The 14307-nt window shown below is 46.5% G+C and overlaps 1 protein-coding gene across 1 annotated transcript; it reads right to left on the reverse strand.

The window, feature by feature from the left end:
- Nucleotides 1-342: 342 nt before the first annotated feature.
- On the reverse strand, nucleotides 343-1146 carry LOC141098863 (vomeronasal type-2 receptor 26-like). Its single transcript, XM_073586823.1, has one exon. It carries the CDS (start codon nucleotides 1144-1146, stop codon nucleotides 343-345), a length of 804 nt encoding a protein of 267 aa, XP_073442924.1.
- Between the last annotated feature and the right edge of the window lie 13161 nt (nucleotides 1147-14307).

The raw sequence follows: 14307 nt of genomic DNA on the forward strand, positions 1-14307 counted from the left end.
CCTATATTTTTAAGCTCGTATCTCCACAATGGAGATGAGAGATTAGAAGATAAAAGCTGTGTTGTGTTCAGCTCTGCAGCCGCTATTCCATGATGAGTCCGGTTTAACATGGAGAAACTGGTAAAAGATTCTCTTTTAAGGAGGAAGCAGATAATTTACCAAACCTCAGAGAAATTTCTACATTTCACAAACTCTAATACAAATATGGGACGTCCTGATAAATGCATCAATTACTGGAGATAACGGGTTGATAGAGAATCTTGCATCTTACTTTAAAATGGTTTCTAAGGGTCTAATGTACAGAATTAGTCATTATTATCAGTGGTTCCTAAGATTGTGCAGTCATTCCTTTCTTTTTCCGAGCAGCTCCGTTTTTTTATTCATTCCAGATTTAAACAAAATAATAAAGCATTTAGGGAAAAACACACAACCTAAAAGTCCAGCACTGGAAGCCATCACTGCAAATATCTCCACAGCCACCATGGTCTTCCCTCTGGTGCTCAGATAAGCCGGGATCATGGAAATCCAGACACTGATGAACACTAGCATGCTGAAGGTGATGTACTTGGCCTCATTGAAGCTGTCCGGTAATGTCCTCACCAAGAAAGCCAGGACAAAGTTCACAGCTGCCAGGAGCCCCAGAAAACCCAACATGGAGTAGAACCAGATATCTGAGCCTTCATTACACTGAATGATGAGAATCCCAGGATAAGAATCAGTGTCCAGATCTTGGAATGGGGGAGAAATAGACAACCAGAAAGCACAGATTACAACCTGAAGGGATGAACACAACAACACTATGGTATAGGGCAGTTTCACATTCAGCCATTTTCTCCAAATGCTTCCAGGCTTGGTGGACTTAAAAGCAACACAAACCATGACCGTCTTGGCGAGAAGTGAAGAGATGGCTACTGAGAAGAAAAATCCAAAACTGGTTTCACGTAACCTACAAGTTACATCATTGGGACGACCAAGGAACAAAAACACAGAGAGAAAGCTGAGAAAGATGGAGACCAGGAGGAGGTAACTCAGGTTCCGGTTATTGGCTCTCACAATAGGAGTGTCCCGGTAGGAAATAAATATCCCAAATGTGAAGCCGGTCACAAGACATCCAAAGACCGAGATACAGGAGAATACAGAAGCCATTGTGTCATTCTGGTAAGAGATGAATTCCATCACTTTAGGCAGACATTGGTCTCTCTTCTCATTTGGCCATTCGTCATTTTGGCATTTCATGCAGCTCTCGCTGTCTGTAGGAAAATTTCACAGCATATTACTTTTATTGAGGGAAGAATAACTATCGGTTATCTATCTATTATAATAATAAATTTTATTTCTATAGCGCCGACATATTCCGCCGCACTTTACATTTCAGAGGGTATTTGTAGAGACAATAGACATTACAGCGTAACAATAATCACATAGATTATAACAAATACCAAGAGGAATGAGGGCCCTGCTCGCAAGCTTACAATCTGTGAGGAAAAAAAGGGGAGACACGAAAGGTGGGTGGTAACAATTGCCCTGATTGTTTGGACCAGCCATAATGTTAAGTGTGTAACAGTACAGACACAGAGGGCTAATGGATGCATAAAGCATGTGGGAATATGATGCGGGGAACCTGGATATGGTAAAACATTTGGCTGTGCCACATAGGGATAGATTAGGTTAATGTGTTGAGGTGGTTGGCCAGTCTGAATAAATGCATTTTCAGGGCACGCTTAAAATTGTAGGGATTGGGGACTAATAGGATTGACCTGGGAAGTGCATTCCAAAGAACTGGCGCAGCATGTGTATAGTCTTGGAGACGGGAGTGGGAGGTTCTGATTATTGAGGATGCTAACCTCAGGTCATCAGCAGAACGGAGGGCACGGGTAGGGTGGTAGACTGAAATGAGGGAGGAGATGTAGGGTAGTGATTTGCCATGGAGAGCTTTGTGGGTGAGGGTAGTAAGTTTATACTGGATTCTGGAGTGGATGGGTAGCCAGTGTAATGACTGGCACAAGGTAGAGGCATCGGTGTAACGATTGGCAAGGAATTTGATCCTGGCTGCAGCATTCAGGACAAATTGGAGGAGGGAGAGTTTGGTAAGAGGGAGACTGATTAGAAGAGAGTTACAGTAGTCCAGACGAGAATGAATAAGAGAAACAGTAAGAGTTTTTGCGGAGTCAAAAGTAATAAAAGGTCGAATTCTAGAAATTTTTTTGAGGTGCAGATAACAAGAGTGAGCCAGTGATTGGATGTGGGGGGCAAAGGAGAGCTCCGAGTCATGTATGACCCAAAGATAGCTGGCATGTTGCTGGGGAGTAATGGTGGAACCACACATGGAAATGGCAATGTCGGGTATAGGTACATTAGAAGCGGGAGAAAACACAAGGAGTTCAGTCTTTTACAGGTTCAGCTTCAGATATAGTGAGGACATGATGTTAGACTCCGTGTCTAGACAATCGCTGGTGTTTTCTAAAAAGGCAGGCGTGATGTCAGGAATAGAAGCATATAATTGGGTGTCATCAGCATAGAGATGGTACTGGAAACCAAATCTACTAATTGTTTGACCAATAGGGGCAGTATACAAAGAGAAGAGGAGGGGGCCTAGGACAGATCCTTGAGGAACCCCAACAGTAAGGGGAAGATGAGAGGAGGAGGAACCAGCAAAAGATACAGTAAAGGAGCAGTCAGAGAGACAGGAGGAAAACCAGGAGAGAACGGTGTCCTTGATGCCAATGGAGCAGAGCATAGTGAGGAGGAGCTGATGATCCACAGTGTTGAATGCTGCAGAGAGATCCAAGAGAATTAGCATGGAGTAGTGACCATTAGATTTGGCTGTTAGTAGATCATTAGAAACTTTAGTGAGGGCAGTTTCAGTAGAGTGTAAAGAGCGGAAACCAGATTGGAGAGGGTCGAGAAGAGAGTTATCAGAGAGATAGTGGATCAGACCAGAGTGGACCAGGCGTTCCAGGAGTTTAGAGATGAAGGGAAGATTACAGACATGTCTATAGTTAGTGGCACAGTTTTGGTCGAGGGATGGTTTTTTAAGTAGTGGATGTATGATGGCATGCTTAAATGAGGAGGGAAAGTTCCCAGAAGAGAGAGAGGTTAAATATTTTAGTTAAGTGAGTGGTGACAGCAGGGGAAAGGGACTGGAGGAGATGTGACGGAAATGGGTCACCGCTGCAAGAGGTTGGGCGAGAAGGTGCAAGGAGCCTGCTTACTTCTTCTTCTGTGACTGACTATTTATCTATTTTAGAAAAAATGGAGCAGCACACTTTCCAAATAGGTTGGTGAACAGGCCTCCTGGCAAACAATCTGTATACTTGTCAAATATATAAAGAGAAAAAAAGGGAAGCAGCACTCCAAAAATTACTTAAAAAGTAAGGTGTATGATACATGATAAAGGCTCTTGGAGCCGAAACGTCACCACGCCATGTGGACCTAATGAAGTCCACCTTACTCTTTAAGTAATTTTTTGAGTGCAGCTCCCCATTTTTTGTATTTATCTATCGATTTACCTGTCAATCGTCTATTATATATCAATTATCTATTATGTATTATTTATTATCTATTATCTATTTTCTATCTGTCTGTGAATCTGTCTAAAGCCTCTTTCACACTTCCGTTGTTTGACGTCAGTCAAAATCCGCCATTTTTATAAAAAAAAGCGGATCCACTTTTTTTTTCAGATCCGTTTTTTTTCTCTTAGACTTGCATTAGCGGCAGATTATGACTGATGGTTGTCAGTTGCATCCATTTTTTGACAGATCCGAATTTTAGCGTCCGACGTCTGGAGTAGATGGACAAAGGAACGATTTTTTTTCAGCAGCGGCAAAACAAATCTCTCTCTCTCTCTCCCTTTTTCCCGGGTCCTGTTGCTTTAAATTTCAGACATTTGCAGCTGCAACGGATCCATCAACAAAAACTGGATCCGGTGCATCTGTTTGTTGCAAAACGGTCTGGGGACTGAGGAAAAGGCTAAAAAATGTGTAAATGTTAAAAAAAAACCATGCTGTAAACAAATGTATATAACATGGGGGCACCTGGTCAGGGGCTGCACAATTCTTTTACACCACTGCTTCACTAGAATGTACAAACACTATTTGAAGTCCTGTGGTTTTTTGCTGGAAGAGCGGGACTCGTACGCCACTTACGCAGTGCCAGTGATATATCAGAAGTGCCGTAAGAGTGAGTGATGATGGAGGCGATCTTCTGACAGCTAAGGCTACTTTCACACATCAGGTTTTCGGCGTCAGGCGCGATCCGGCGTCGTGCCAGAACGCCGGATCCGGCAAATGTTTTGTAAAACCTGATGTGCCGGATCCGGTTTTCTGCCGGATCCGTCTTGTTCTTGACAGACAAAACCGGATCCGTCTCATCCGGTTCATCCGTTTTTCTATCCGTTTTTCGACGGATTACGCCGGATCCGGTTTTTAAAATTGACCCTTGTGGCCTTCCGAACGTGATTGGCTACTGGAAAACTATATATAGCATGTTCCTACAGCCCTTCTTTGACAGGTTGTAGAGGAGAAAGTGCAGGTTGGAGAGAAGAGCAAGTTACTGGCGAAGATGGATGTTGTCATTGGAAATATTTTGAAGAATTTGGCGGATTTTATAGCGGAGGCGAATCGTTTGAGGGTGATTGTTCTGGAGAAGGAGAGAGCGAGACAGCAGCGCATCAGGCATCGTAGACGACGTTTGTGGATCCACCCCATCACAGCCAAGAGAATGACGCGTGGGGTCTATTCTACACTCTGCATGGACCTTCGACGAAACTCGGATACATTTTTTGGATATGTTCGGATGAAAATGGAGAATTTTGATTACTTGGTGGAGCGCATTGCACACCTCATAAGAAAAGCGGACACCTATTGCCGCTTCTCTGTTTCACCCACAGAGCGTCTGATGGTGACTTTAAGGTAAGCCACATTTATTGGATATGATCGCATCAGAGCACACTTTCACTGCAATCTTGTTGGTGGTAGTTTGTATCTCCAAGTGTTATAGCTCAGTTTTGGTATGTAATGCTGTGATTTAAAACTAATTGATTGTTTTTTAATTCTCCACAGATTTCTTGCAACTGGAGAATCCCTTTCGTCACTGCATTTCCAGTACAGACTCGGGATTTCCACCATATCTGGAATTGTGAAGTACACATGCCGTGCACTGTGGGACTCCTTAGCTGAAGAGTTTTTACCAGAGCCCACAACAGAGAGGTGGATTGAAATTGCTGACAAGTTTCAACAGATATGTCAGTTTCCCAACTGCTTGGGCGCTGTGGACGGGAAACATATCCGCATTGTAAAGCCAGCCGGATCGGGATCGGAATATTTCAATTACAAGAAATATTTTTCAATTGTCCTTATGGCCATCGCTGACGCGGAATACAAATTTATTGCTGTTGATATTGGGGCCTATGGCCGCTCCAATGACTCTCAAGTTTTCAAACTGTCTGCCATGGGGCGTAAACTGTATGGAAACACCTTCCAGTTCCCACCACCTAGACCGCTGCCGCAAACATCTGGTCCACCTATGCCATTTGTCTGTGTAGGGGATGAAGCCTTCCAGCTGTCAGAGCACCTTTTGAAACCGTACTCTAGCAGAGGATTGACAAGACCAAAACGCATTTTTAATTACCGCCTCACAAGAGCAAGAAGAATGGTTGAATGTACCTTTGGTATTCTGACAGCCAAATGGCGGGTCCTATTGACTGCGATCAACCTCAAGACAGAAACTGTGGACGAGGTGATCAAAGCTTGCGTGGTACTCCACAATTTTGTTATCTGCAAGGAACCCATTTCCATTGAGGACACCTCTGAAGAAACCACCTTGCAAGATTACCATGACATTACCACTAGAAGTTCTGTGATGGTTTCAGTAATGAGGGACAATTTTGCACTATACTTTATGTCACCTCAAGGCAGAGTACACTGGCAGGATGACAGAGTGTGAAAGATTTGTGCCCTTAACCAAACTTGTGTACCTTCTGTACCAACAGTATATACCTTTGCCAACCAAAGTTGGCTATCTTGTCATGGTCTCTATTTTTAGCTTTAGGCCACAGGTGTGTACCTGGTTGTGTTTTATGCAAAGTATTTCACCTTTTAACAAAAGTTGTGTACATTGTTAGGAAATCACCAACAATAAACACAACTTTTTAGGTGAAATACTTTGCTTCAAACACAACCAGGAACACAACTGTGGCAAAAAGCTAAAATTTACCCACAGTTATATACCTGGTTTTGAATACCTTTTTACCTTTTAAATACCCTGTATTTAACCTTTTTTTTAAACATATTTCGCCGCAGAAAGAAATGACAGACAACCAGTGTAAACAATAATTTAACTTTTATTTAAAATATTTTTTTTTTGTAAACTGTTTTTAAAGTTAAAAAAACTTTTTTAATAAAGGTTTGAAACCAACCAAATGGGCATTTTTATTACAAAAAAAACATTATAACTCGGTGGAGTGTGGGGTGGAAATACTGCTGGAGGGGCTGCGGGACACTTCAACACTGGGAGTGTGGAGAGAGGATTGGGATCGTGGTGGGGAAGGAACAGTTAGAGGTGATGGTGTGGAAAAAGCTACAGAATGGGTGGACATGTGGGAGGCAGAAGAGGTGGTGGGCGGTGGAGTGGAGGGTTGGGCAGGGACTGTAGGAGCAGGTGATGTTGATGGAAAGTTGTATGGGGAAGGAGTTTGGTACGGGGAAGGAGTTTGGTACGGGGCAGGTTGCTGGAAGTGGGGAGATGTCTGGTACTGGGAGGTTGCTGGTACTGGGGAGGTTGCTGGTACTGGGGAGGTTGCTGGTATGTAATAGGAGGGGGAGGATGGAAAGTGGCTGGAGGGGGTGCAGATGTAATAGGAGGGGGAGGATGGAAAGTGGCTGGAGGGGGTGCAGGTGGAGGAACTACAGTGGTGGGAGGTGGAGGTTGGGAGGTAACCTGCTGTAGAGCACCGTGGCACGAATGCATTACATGCATCTGCTGGGTAGGAGATATTGTTGCCATGCACTCCACAACAGACCTGAAAAAGGTGTGGTTTGGCGAAGATCTTGCTTCTGAATGCATGGTTTGCAGAAGTGTCTTCACCTCCAGAATGCTGGAGTTGATCTGCTGAAAGCCTGCAGAGATTTGCTCTGACAAGACTTTTAGACAGTTCTGGAAAGATGCATTCAGATACAAGAACTCTGGCGCATAACTCTTTTCCTGACCCCTCTGCCGCTGCCGCCGAGTACCCGCAGGTGTACTAGAGGTGGCAGGGGCAGAAGGGTGGGGTAAAGGGAAAGGGATCTCCTCACCAGCAGCTTCATGTAATGTAGGCGGCCACGATGCTCCTGTGCTGGTGGATGGGACAGATGGGTCGAATGTGTGGGAAGGCTGGGAAGGTGCAGATGTACCGGGGCGGTCGAAGTGTCCCTCGGTGACGGTCTCCTCAGGGATCGCCTCAGAAGGGTCCAATCGTGCAGGCTCCCGAGTGCTGCTCACCGTGCTGTGGAATAAAGAGAAAAAAAAACAATTAAAATAGTGACATGGTATGGCCCTGGCTGAAAAAAAAAAGTTGCATCTAAACATTTTTTTGTCACATGTGGTGTGTAATATTTACCTTCTGGTGAGCATTGTCTCCCGGAGGAACGACAGGGCTCGTGCGTACTTGTACTTGCTCCTGCGTCCTCCAGGCCCGCATCTCTTTATTGAACTCCTTCTTGAAACGATCCCTCACAGACCGCCACCGCTTCACAATTCTCTCCCCTGAAACGAGAAAGGACAAAGTGGTTAGTATACAACATCAGTGTTTCCCAAACTCCAGTCCTCATGGTCCCCAGGGGTCATGTTTTCAGGATTTCCAAAGTAAATAGAAATCCTGAACACATGATCCGTGGGGACCACGAGGACTGGAGTTCGGGAAACACTGGTTTAAATCAAGCAACCGGTACTGTATATACTTACGCTCTTTAATCTGGGCCCGAGCTTCGAGGTCCTCCCAGCGGTCCACAAGGAGCGAACAGATTTCCTCCCAGAGTCGTCAGGTAACGATAAGGTCAGCGTGGCGGCGGTCAGCCATATTCCAGAGCGGCTCCCTTTCTCTGACGAGATCGATGAGGTGGTCCACATCGATTCCTCCATCCTCACCGTCAGAGTTGGGAGCACGCTGTGAAGGCTGTTAAAGAAAAAGACAAAAATAACATAATTAGCCTCCACAAAAGAAATGAAATAAAAAGTGCAAAAAAACAAAGCAAAAATATTTATACTTACACGCTGGTGACCGCCGCGTTGCTGTCGCCGACGACCCTGGGAGGCACTGCGAGGACCTCTTGGCCGAGCACCAGATTGGGAAGACTAGAGAAGAAAACAAAAAATGTTATGTCTTTGGATGTAGGCATTTGTTTGCTGTGTGTGGTCTGCAGAACATTGTTTTCTATGTGTTGTGTGTAGTTTGATGTTGTGTTTCTGCGTTTGATGCAAAAAACTTACCAATTGTGAGCCCACTCCAAGTGTCTGTCCACCCCTTCCTTCTTCTTCTGGGAGCTCCTCTTCATCTTGTGATTCCTGTTTTGAAATAAAAGGCAATGAATAGACATATATTACAGAGATGATGGATTTTGGAAATAAAAACTTACCGTCAAACGCTGACGATGCGAGGGAGGGCTCCCAGAAGAAGATGTGCTGTCTTCCTGATGGCCAGACTCCATGGCTGTGGGTGGTGTTCCTGCTGCTGCCATTGCTGCTGCTGCTGCTGCATCTATTGGGCGGCTGTTGAATAAAGAGAAACAAAGGGCCAATGAATATCTTGATATTCCATAGCCCTAGTTTGGAGGAATGGGGGATTTGATAATTACCGTCTCTCATCTGTTGCTGGACTCCCCTCCCGTTGTTCAGCATGCTGCTCCATTTGGGGTGGTGCTGATGGTGCTGCTGCTGCAGATGTCTGCTGCCTTCTCCTGCTCCTGGTTCTTGGCTTGGGTGGCATGTTGGGTGTGGCTGAGGGTCCCACTGTCTTGCTTTTATATATGTCTTGTGGGCAGAGCTACTGAGCATGCTCAGACCAAAAAAACCGGATCCGGCCGCCGGATCCGGCTGTCGCCGGATCAGGCGCATTGCGGCGCTCATAGGCTTTCATTGTATGAAAAAGCCGGACACGCCGGATCCGGCGTGTCCGGCTTTTTCGCCGGAGACAAAAAACGTTACAGTAGCCGTTTTTTCCAGACGCCGGAACGCGTCACATTGCCGGATCCGGCGAAAATCGGATGAAACGCATGGCCATCCGGCTCGATCCGGCTCTAATGCAAGTCAATGGGGGGGAAACCGGATCCGGCATTGCATTTCGCCGGATCCGGTTTCTGTCAAAAGCGCCGGATCGCGCCTGACGGCGAAAACCTGATGTGTGAAAGAGGCTTAAGTGTGTAAGTGGTGTAGGGAGAGCAATCTGCCCCAGTGGCTGTGTTATGGTTAACGCAGGAAGAAGCCACCCATCATCATTACAAGGGATTCACAATTATAAAGCTTAGACTACTGTCCTTGTTGTGCCACAGCCCAATGTGTAGGCGTAGATATAGTGTCTTCAAAACATTAGCCCTAGGGGGGCTGTATCATGGTTGATGAAGGAAGCAAGGCAGGTCTGAAGGGCCAAACAATTATGATAAAGCCAGGATTACTAGCATAGAGGTGGTAGTGCCCAGTGTCCAGGCATGGCAATAGTGTCTCCAAAAATTAGCCCAAGTGGCTGTATCATAGTTGGTGAAGGAAGCAAGGCAGGTCTGAAGGGCCAAACAATTATGATGAAGCCAGGACTACTAGCATAGAGGTGGCAGTGCCCAGTGTCCCGGCATAGCCATAGTGTCTCCAAAAATTAGCCCAAGGGGCATGATACCATGGTTGATGAAGGAAGAAGGGTCTCACTTTCATCACAAGTGCCTCCGATGGGAAATATTAATTAATGTAACATTGTTTTTAGCTTATTGACCATGAGGTACATGTGTCAGAAGCAGGTTTTGAAAACATGTGTAAGAAGAAGAAAAGGGGCTTGTATGGGAATGGATGGACATGATCACCAATTTAAAAAAAAAAAACGTTTTGGGTGACATTAGGTTGGGATACTGTCATCTGGAGGGCTTAAGTACTGTTGTGAAATCCAGTCCTTGTTAAATTTTATCAGAGTCAGCCTGTCTGCATTCTCTGTAGTCAACCGTGTGCGTGTATCTGTGATGATTGCCCCAGCGGCACTGAAAACACGCTCTGACATCACACTAGCAGCAGGGCAGGCCAGCACCTCCAAGGCATAGAAGGAGAGGTCGGGCCAACTATGCGGCTTGGATACCCAGTAATTAAATGGTACAGAAGCATCAGGAAGGACGCAGGTATGGACACATAGATAGTCGTTGATCATCTTGTTCAACTTCTCCCTCCTTGACTTTGCTGCTGTTCCAGTTAGTCCTAGGTGATGAGTCGGTTTATTGAAGATGGCCCAGTTTGTGGACATTTTACCACCACCTCTTTTGGACCTGCTTGGCGTATCTCTCCCCATTAGTGCATGCTGTTGAACAGAGCTGGTATCTCTGCTAGCAGTGGTGTCTGAGGGTGCTGCCATCAAATGATCGATGACCGCCTTCTTGAAGGCTTCCATTATGAAACCCCTTGGTGACTGCGACAGTAGCGAAGGAAATTTGTCCTTGTACAGTGGATCTAGAAGGGTGGTTGCTATTGAAAATGCGGGTCTTGACACAGACAGTCAGATATGAAGTGTGCCATGTGTGCCAAGCTGTAAAGAGGCAAATGTTCTGTGACCCCAGAAGGAGGAACAATACCCATCCTCTCCTCACACTGACTCTCCTCCTCCACCTCCTCCTCTACAGCCCACCCATGCTGGACAGACATGAAGCTGGGGTTGGGATTCCCCTCTGTAGCATGAGGTGTCCCCTCGGTACCACTGAAAAAGAAGTCCTTTCCCTCCTCATTTTTATCATCATCTTCATCCCCCAATGTTACCTGATGATATTGGCTGGGCTGGGTAGGATCACCCATTGTGAAATCTTGTTCCATACCCAGCTGATGGGCACGCAGTGATTTTTTCAGCAGACATAGCATAGGGATGGTTACGCTGATAATAGCCTGATCACCGCTCACAAGCTTGGTGCAGTACTCAAAGATATCAAGCACCTCACAAATATCAGCGATCCACACCCACTCGACAGTTATCTGTCTTGGCTAAGTCTCAGTGTGATGGGCATGTTTAAGCTGGTATTCAGAAAGTGCCCTCTGCTGCTCACTTACTCTTGCCAACATATGATATGTTGAGTTCCACCGTGTTGGCAGGTCTCAAATGAGTCTGTGGTTTGGCAAATTAAATTGCTTTTGAATCGCTGCAAGACCGGCTACAGCAGTTGAGGAGTGGCGGAAATGGGCGCAAATACGGCGCACCTTCTTAAGTAGATACGGCAAGTCAGGGTATGTTTTTATAAATTTCTGAACCACTAGGTTCAGCACGTGAGCCATGAATGTCACATGTGCAAGCTTCCCGAGCTTTAAAACCGCCACCAGGTTATGCCCATTATCGCAGACAACCACACCAGGTTGGAGTTGCAGTGGGGAGAGCCACTGATCGGTCTGCTGATTTATTCCTTGAAACAGCTCTGCTACAGTGTGTGGTGTGTCACCTAAGCAGATCAGCTTCAGCAGAGCGTTTTGCCACTTTGCTAATGTTCTGCTGCACTGCTCCCAACTTGGGAGTGATGTGGAGGGTAATTCAGCATAGGATGATGAGGCGGAGGAGGAGGAGGAAGAGGGGAGACTGACGTATATGATGAGGCGGAAACCCTGATTGAGGTTGGGCCCGCTATTCGTGGTGTGGGTAGGATATGTGTTGATGGTCCAGTTAAGACTTTGTCCCACCCTCCACCAGGTTGAGCCAGTGTGCAGTGACAGAGATGTATCGTCCCTGGCCAAAAGTACTTGTCCACGTTTCTGTTGTAAGATGGACCTTCCCGCTTATGGCATTGGTGAGAACATGCTTTAGATTGTTTAAGATGTGCTGGTGTAACGCGGGGACGGCACAGCAGGAAAAATAGTGGCGGCTGGGAACCGATCACGGAAAGACAGTGTCCCCACAAGCCTAAACGGCAACATCTCCACAGCTATCAACTTGGCAATGTGCGCTTTCAGTATTTGTGCTTGTGGGTGCGTGGCTTGGTATTTACGCGTCCTTTTATACATCTGGGATACGGACAATTGGACGCTTTCCTGGGATGAACAAGTGGATGAGCTTGCTGTGGCCTGTGTCTGTGCAACCTCAGCTTGTAAGCAAGAGGTATGATGATCACCTGCTTCATGTCCAGCAGATTGGAAAGGATGTATCACAGGCGACATGGCAGTGGTTTGACCTGCAGTCACAGACACTGATTTGGTACCCTGCTGTTCAGCCCACCGACTATGGTGCTTGGCTGCCATGTGTTTCCGCATACTGGTGATAATACAGATGACAACATTTGGTTCAGAATGACTATCGGAAAAAAATTTCCAGACAGCGGCTGAATGCACCCTTGCCTTGACTTGGGACACAAAGGGATTGCACGCTACTGCACAACCGACACACAGCCAGCACCGCTGTCTTGTGTGATGTCTGGGCTGCGTATTCTTGCCTTAAACCTCAGGGCAGTACTGTGCGTGCAAACTATTTACTGTGAACACAGTACCGCAACAGCACAAAAAAACTGCCCTGCAGGGGTAAATGTGACCCCCAAAAAAGCTGGGAAAACTGTCACTACTCAGTCCCTGATCTTATTCTTTCAGCTCTTAAAAGAGCTTTTGGATTTCACAGAGGATTTGTGAAATCCAAAACACAGCTCTCTCTAGCAGCTGCTCACACTCTCCCTACACTAGCTGTGTTCTGCATGCAATGTGCAGAAAATGGCGGCGGCAGGGCTTACCCAGGCTATGATAAGTCATAGCCTATGATGATGCTGGGTGGCCAGCCAATCATAGTAATGCCACCCACAACCAAGAAGGGAGCGGCATTACTGTGATTGGCAACTGCTGGGCGGGAGAACCGAATAGTGCGAGGCGAGTAGTGAAATACTCGCTATGTACCGAGTACCGCAAGTACCGCATTACTCGCCGAGTACCGAATACCCACGATTATGCTCGCTCATCCCTAACTATGTCCTGTGATCGGTGAAACTCCGACACCGCTTTTGGAAGAAATGACAGGTCAGGATGGAATATAATGGAGTCATCTCTGATGTTCAGGTAGGGCTCTGTGACCGATAACGTCTGTAGCTCTCCTACACGCCTTGCCGTAGAAATGGCCACCAAGAATGCTGCTTTGCACAGGAGGAGGTGGGGAGTACAGGAGGACAGGGGTTCAAATGGAGGTCCCGTGAGGCCCCTGAAAACCAAGTTTAAGTCCCAGGATGGGACTGTGATCTGCCTCAAGGGCATAAGCCTGAGCACTGAGACCATGAATCTACTTATCCATCGATGATTGGCCAGATCCTGGTCGAAGACGGAGCTTAGAGCGGACGCCTGAACTTTTAAGGTACTCAGTTTCAGGCTCAATTCTAGCCCTTTTTGCAAAAAGTCCAGTACCTGAGATATATTTGGGTGGAAGGGGTCTGGTGTATTAGGGTGACACCATGAAGAGAACTTATTCCACACATTATTATATATGGCATTAGTAACGGATTTCCTGGACCTTTGCAAGGTGGCCATCACCGTGTCCGAGAGGCCTTTAGCTCATAACACTTGGGCCTCAGCAGCCAGGTTCAGCTTCCGGGGATCTGGGTGACAAAGGGGACCGTGTAGGAGGAGGTCGTGTGACTGCAGTAGAGGTCCGTTCGCCTGGAGCTCTATGACTAGATGGTACCAGCTCCTTTTTGGCCATAGTGGGGTGACCAGGATAGTTGTTACCTGATCATCCCGGATTTTCCGCAGGGTCCTTGCTAACAATGGTATCGGAGGAAAGGCGTATGCCAGCCGAAATTTCCAAGCGTGGACAAATGCGTCCACTCCCTGGGAGGCGTCCCTGGGATTTAGGGAGAAGTAGGATCTGGTTTGCGCATTCTGTCTTGAGGCTAGCAGGTCCACTTTGGGTAGACCCCATCTGTCTATCAACATGTTGAAGACTTCCTTTTTTAGACTCCATTCTCCTGGTTGAATGCTCTGGCAGCTTAGAAAGTCTGCCTGCGTGTTTGCTGACCCCTTCAGGTGTACCGCCGTCAAGGATAGGAGTTGCTTCTCAGCCCAGCAGAATAGTCGGCTTGAGACTCCTCTCAGACTGTTGAACCTCGAGCTTCGCTGGTGCTTGAGATGGGCTACTGTAGT

This window comes from Dendrobates tinctorius, unplaced genomic scaffold (genome assembly GCF_039654945.1).
Source record: "Dendrobates tinctorius isolate UK_male_01 unplaced genomic scaffold, ASM3965494v1 ptg000095l, whole genome shotgun sequence".
Taxonomy (NCBI): domain Eukaryota; kingdom Metazoa; phylum Chordata; class Amphibia; order Anura; family Dendrobatidae; genus Dendrobates; species Dendrobates tinctorius.

Coding starts and splice junctions, on each gene's coding strand:
- LOC141098863 (XM_073586823.1), bottom strand. CDS start 1,146: ATGGCTTCTGTATTCTCCTGTATCTCGGTCTTTGGATGTCTTGTGACC.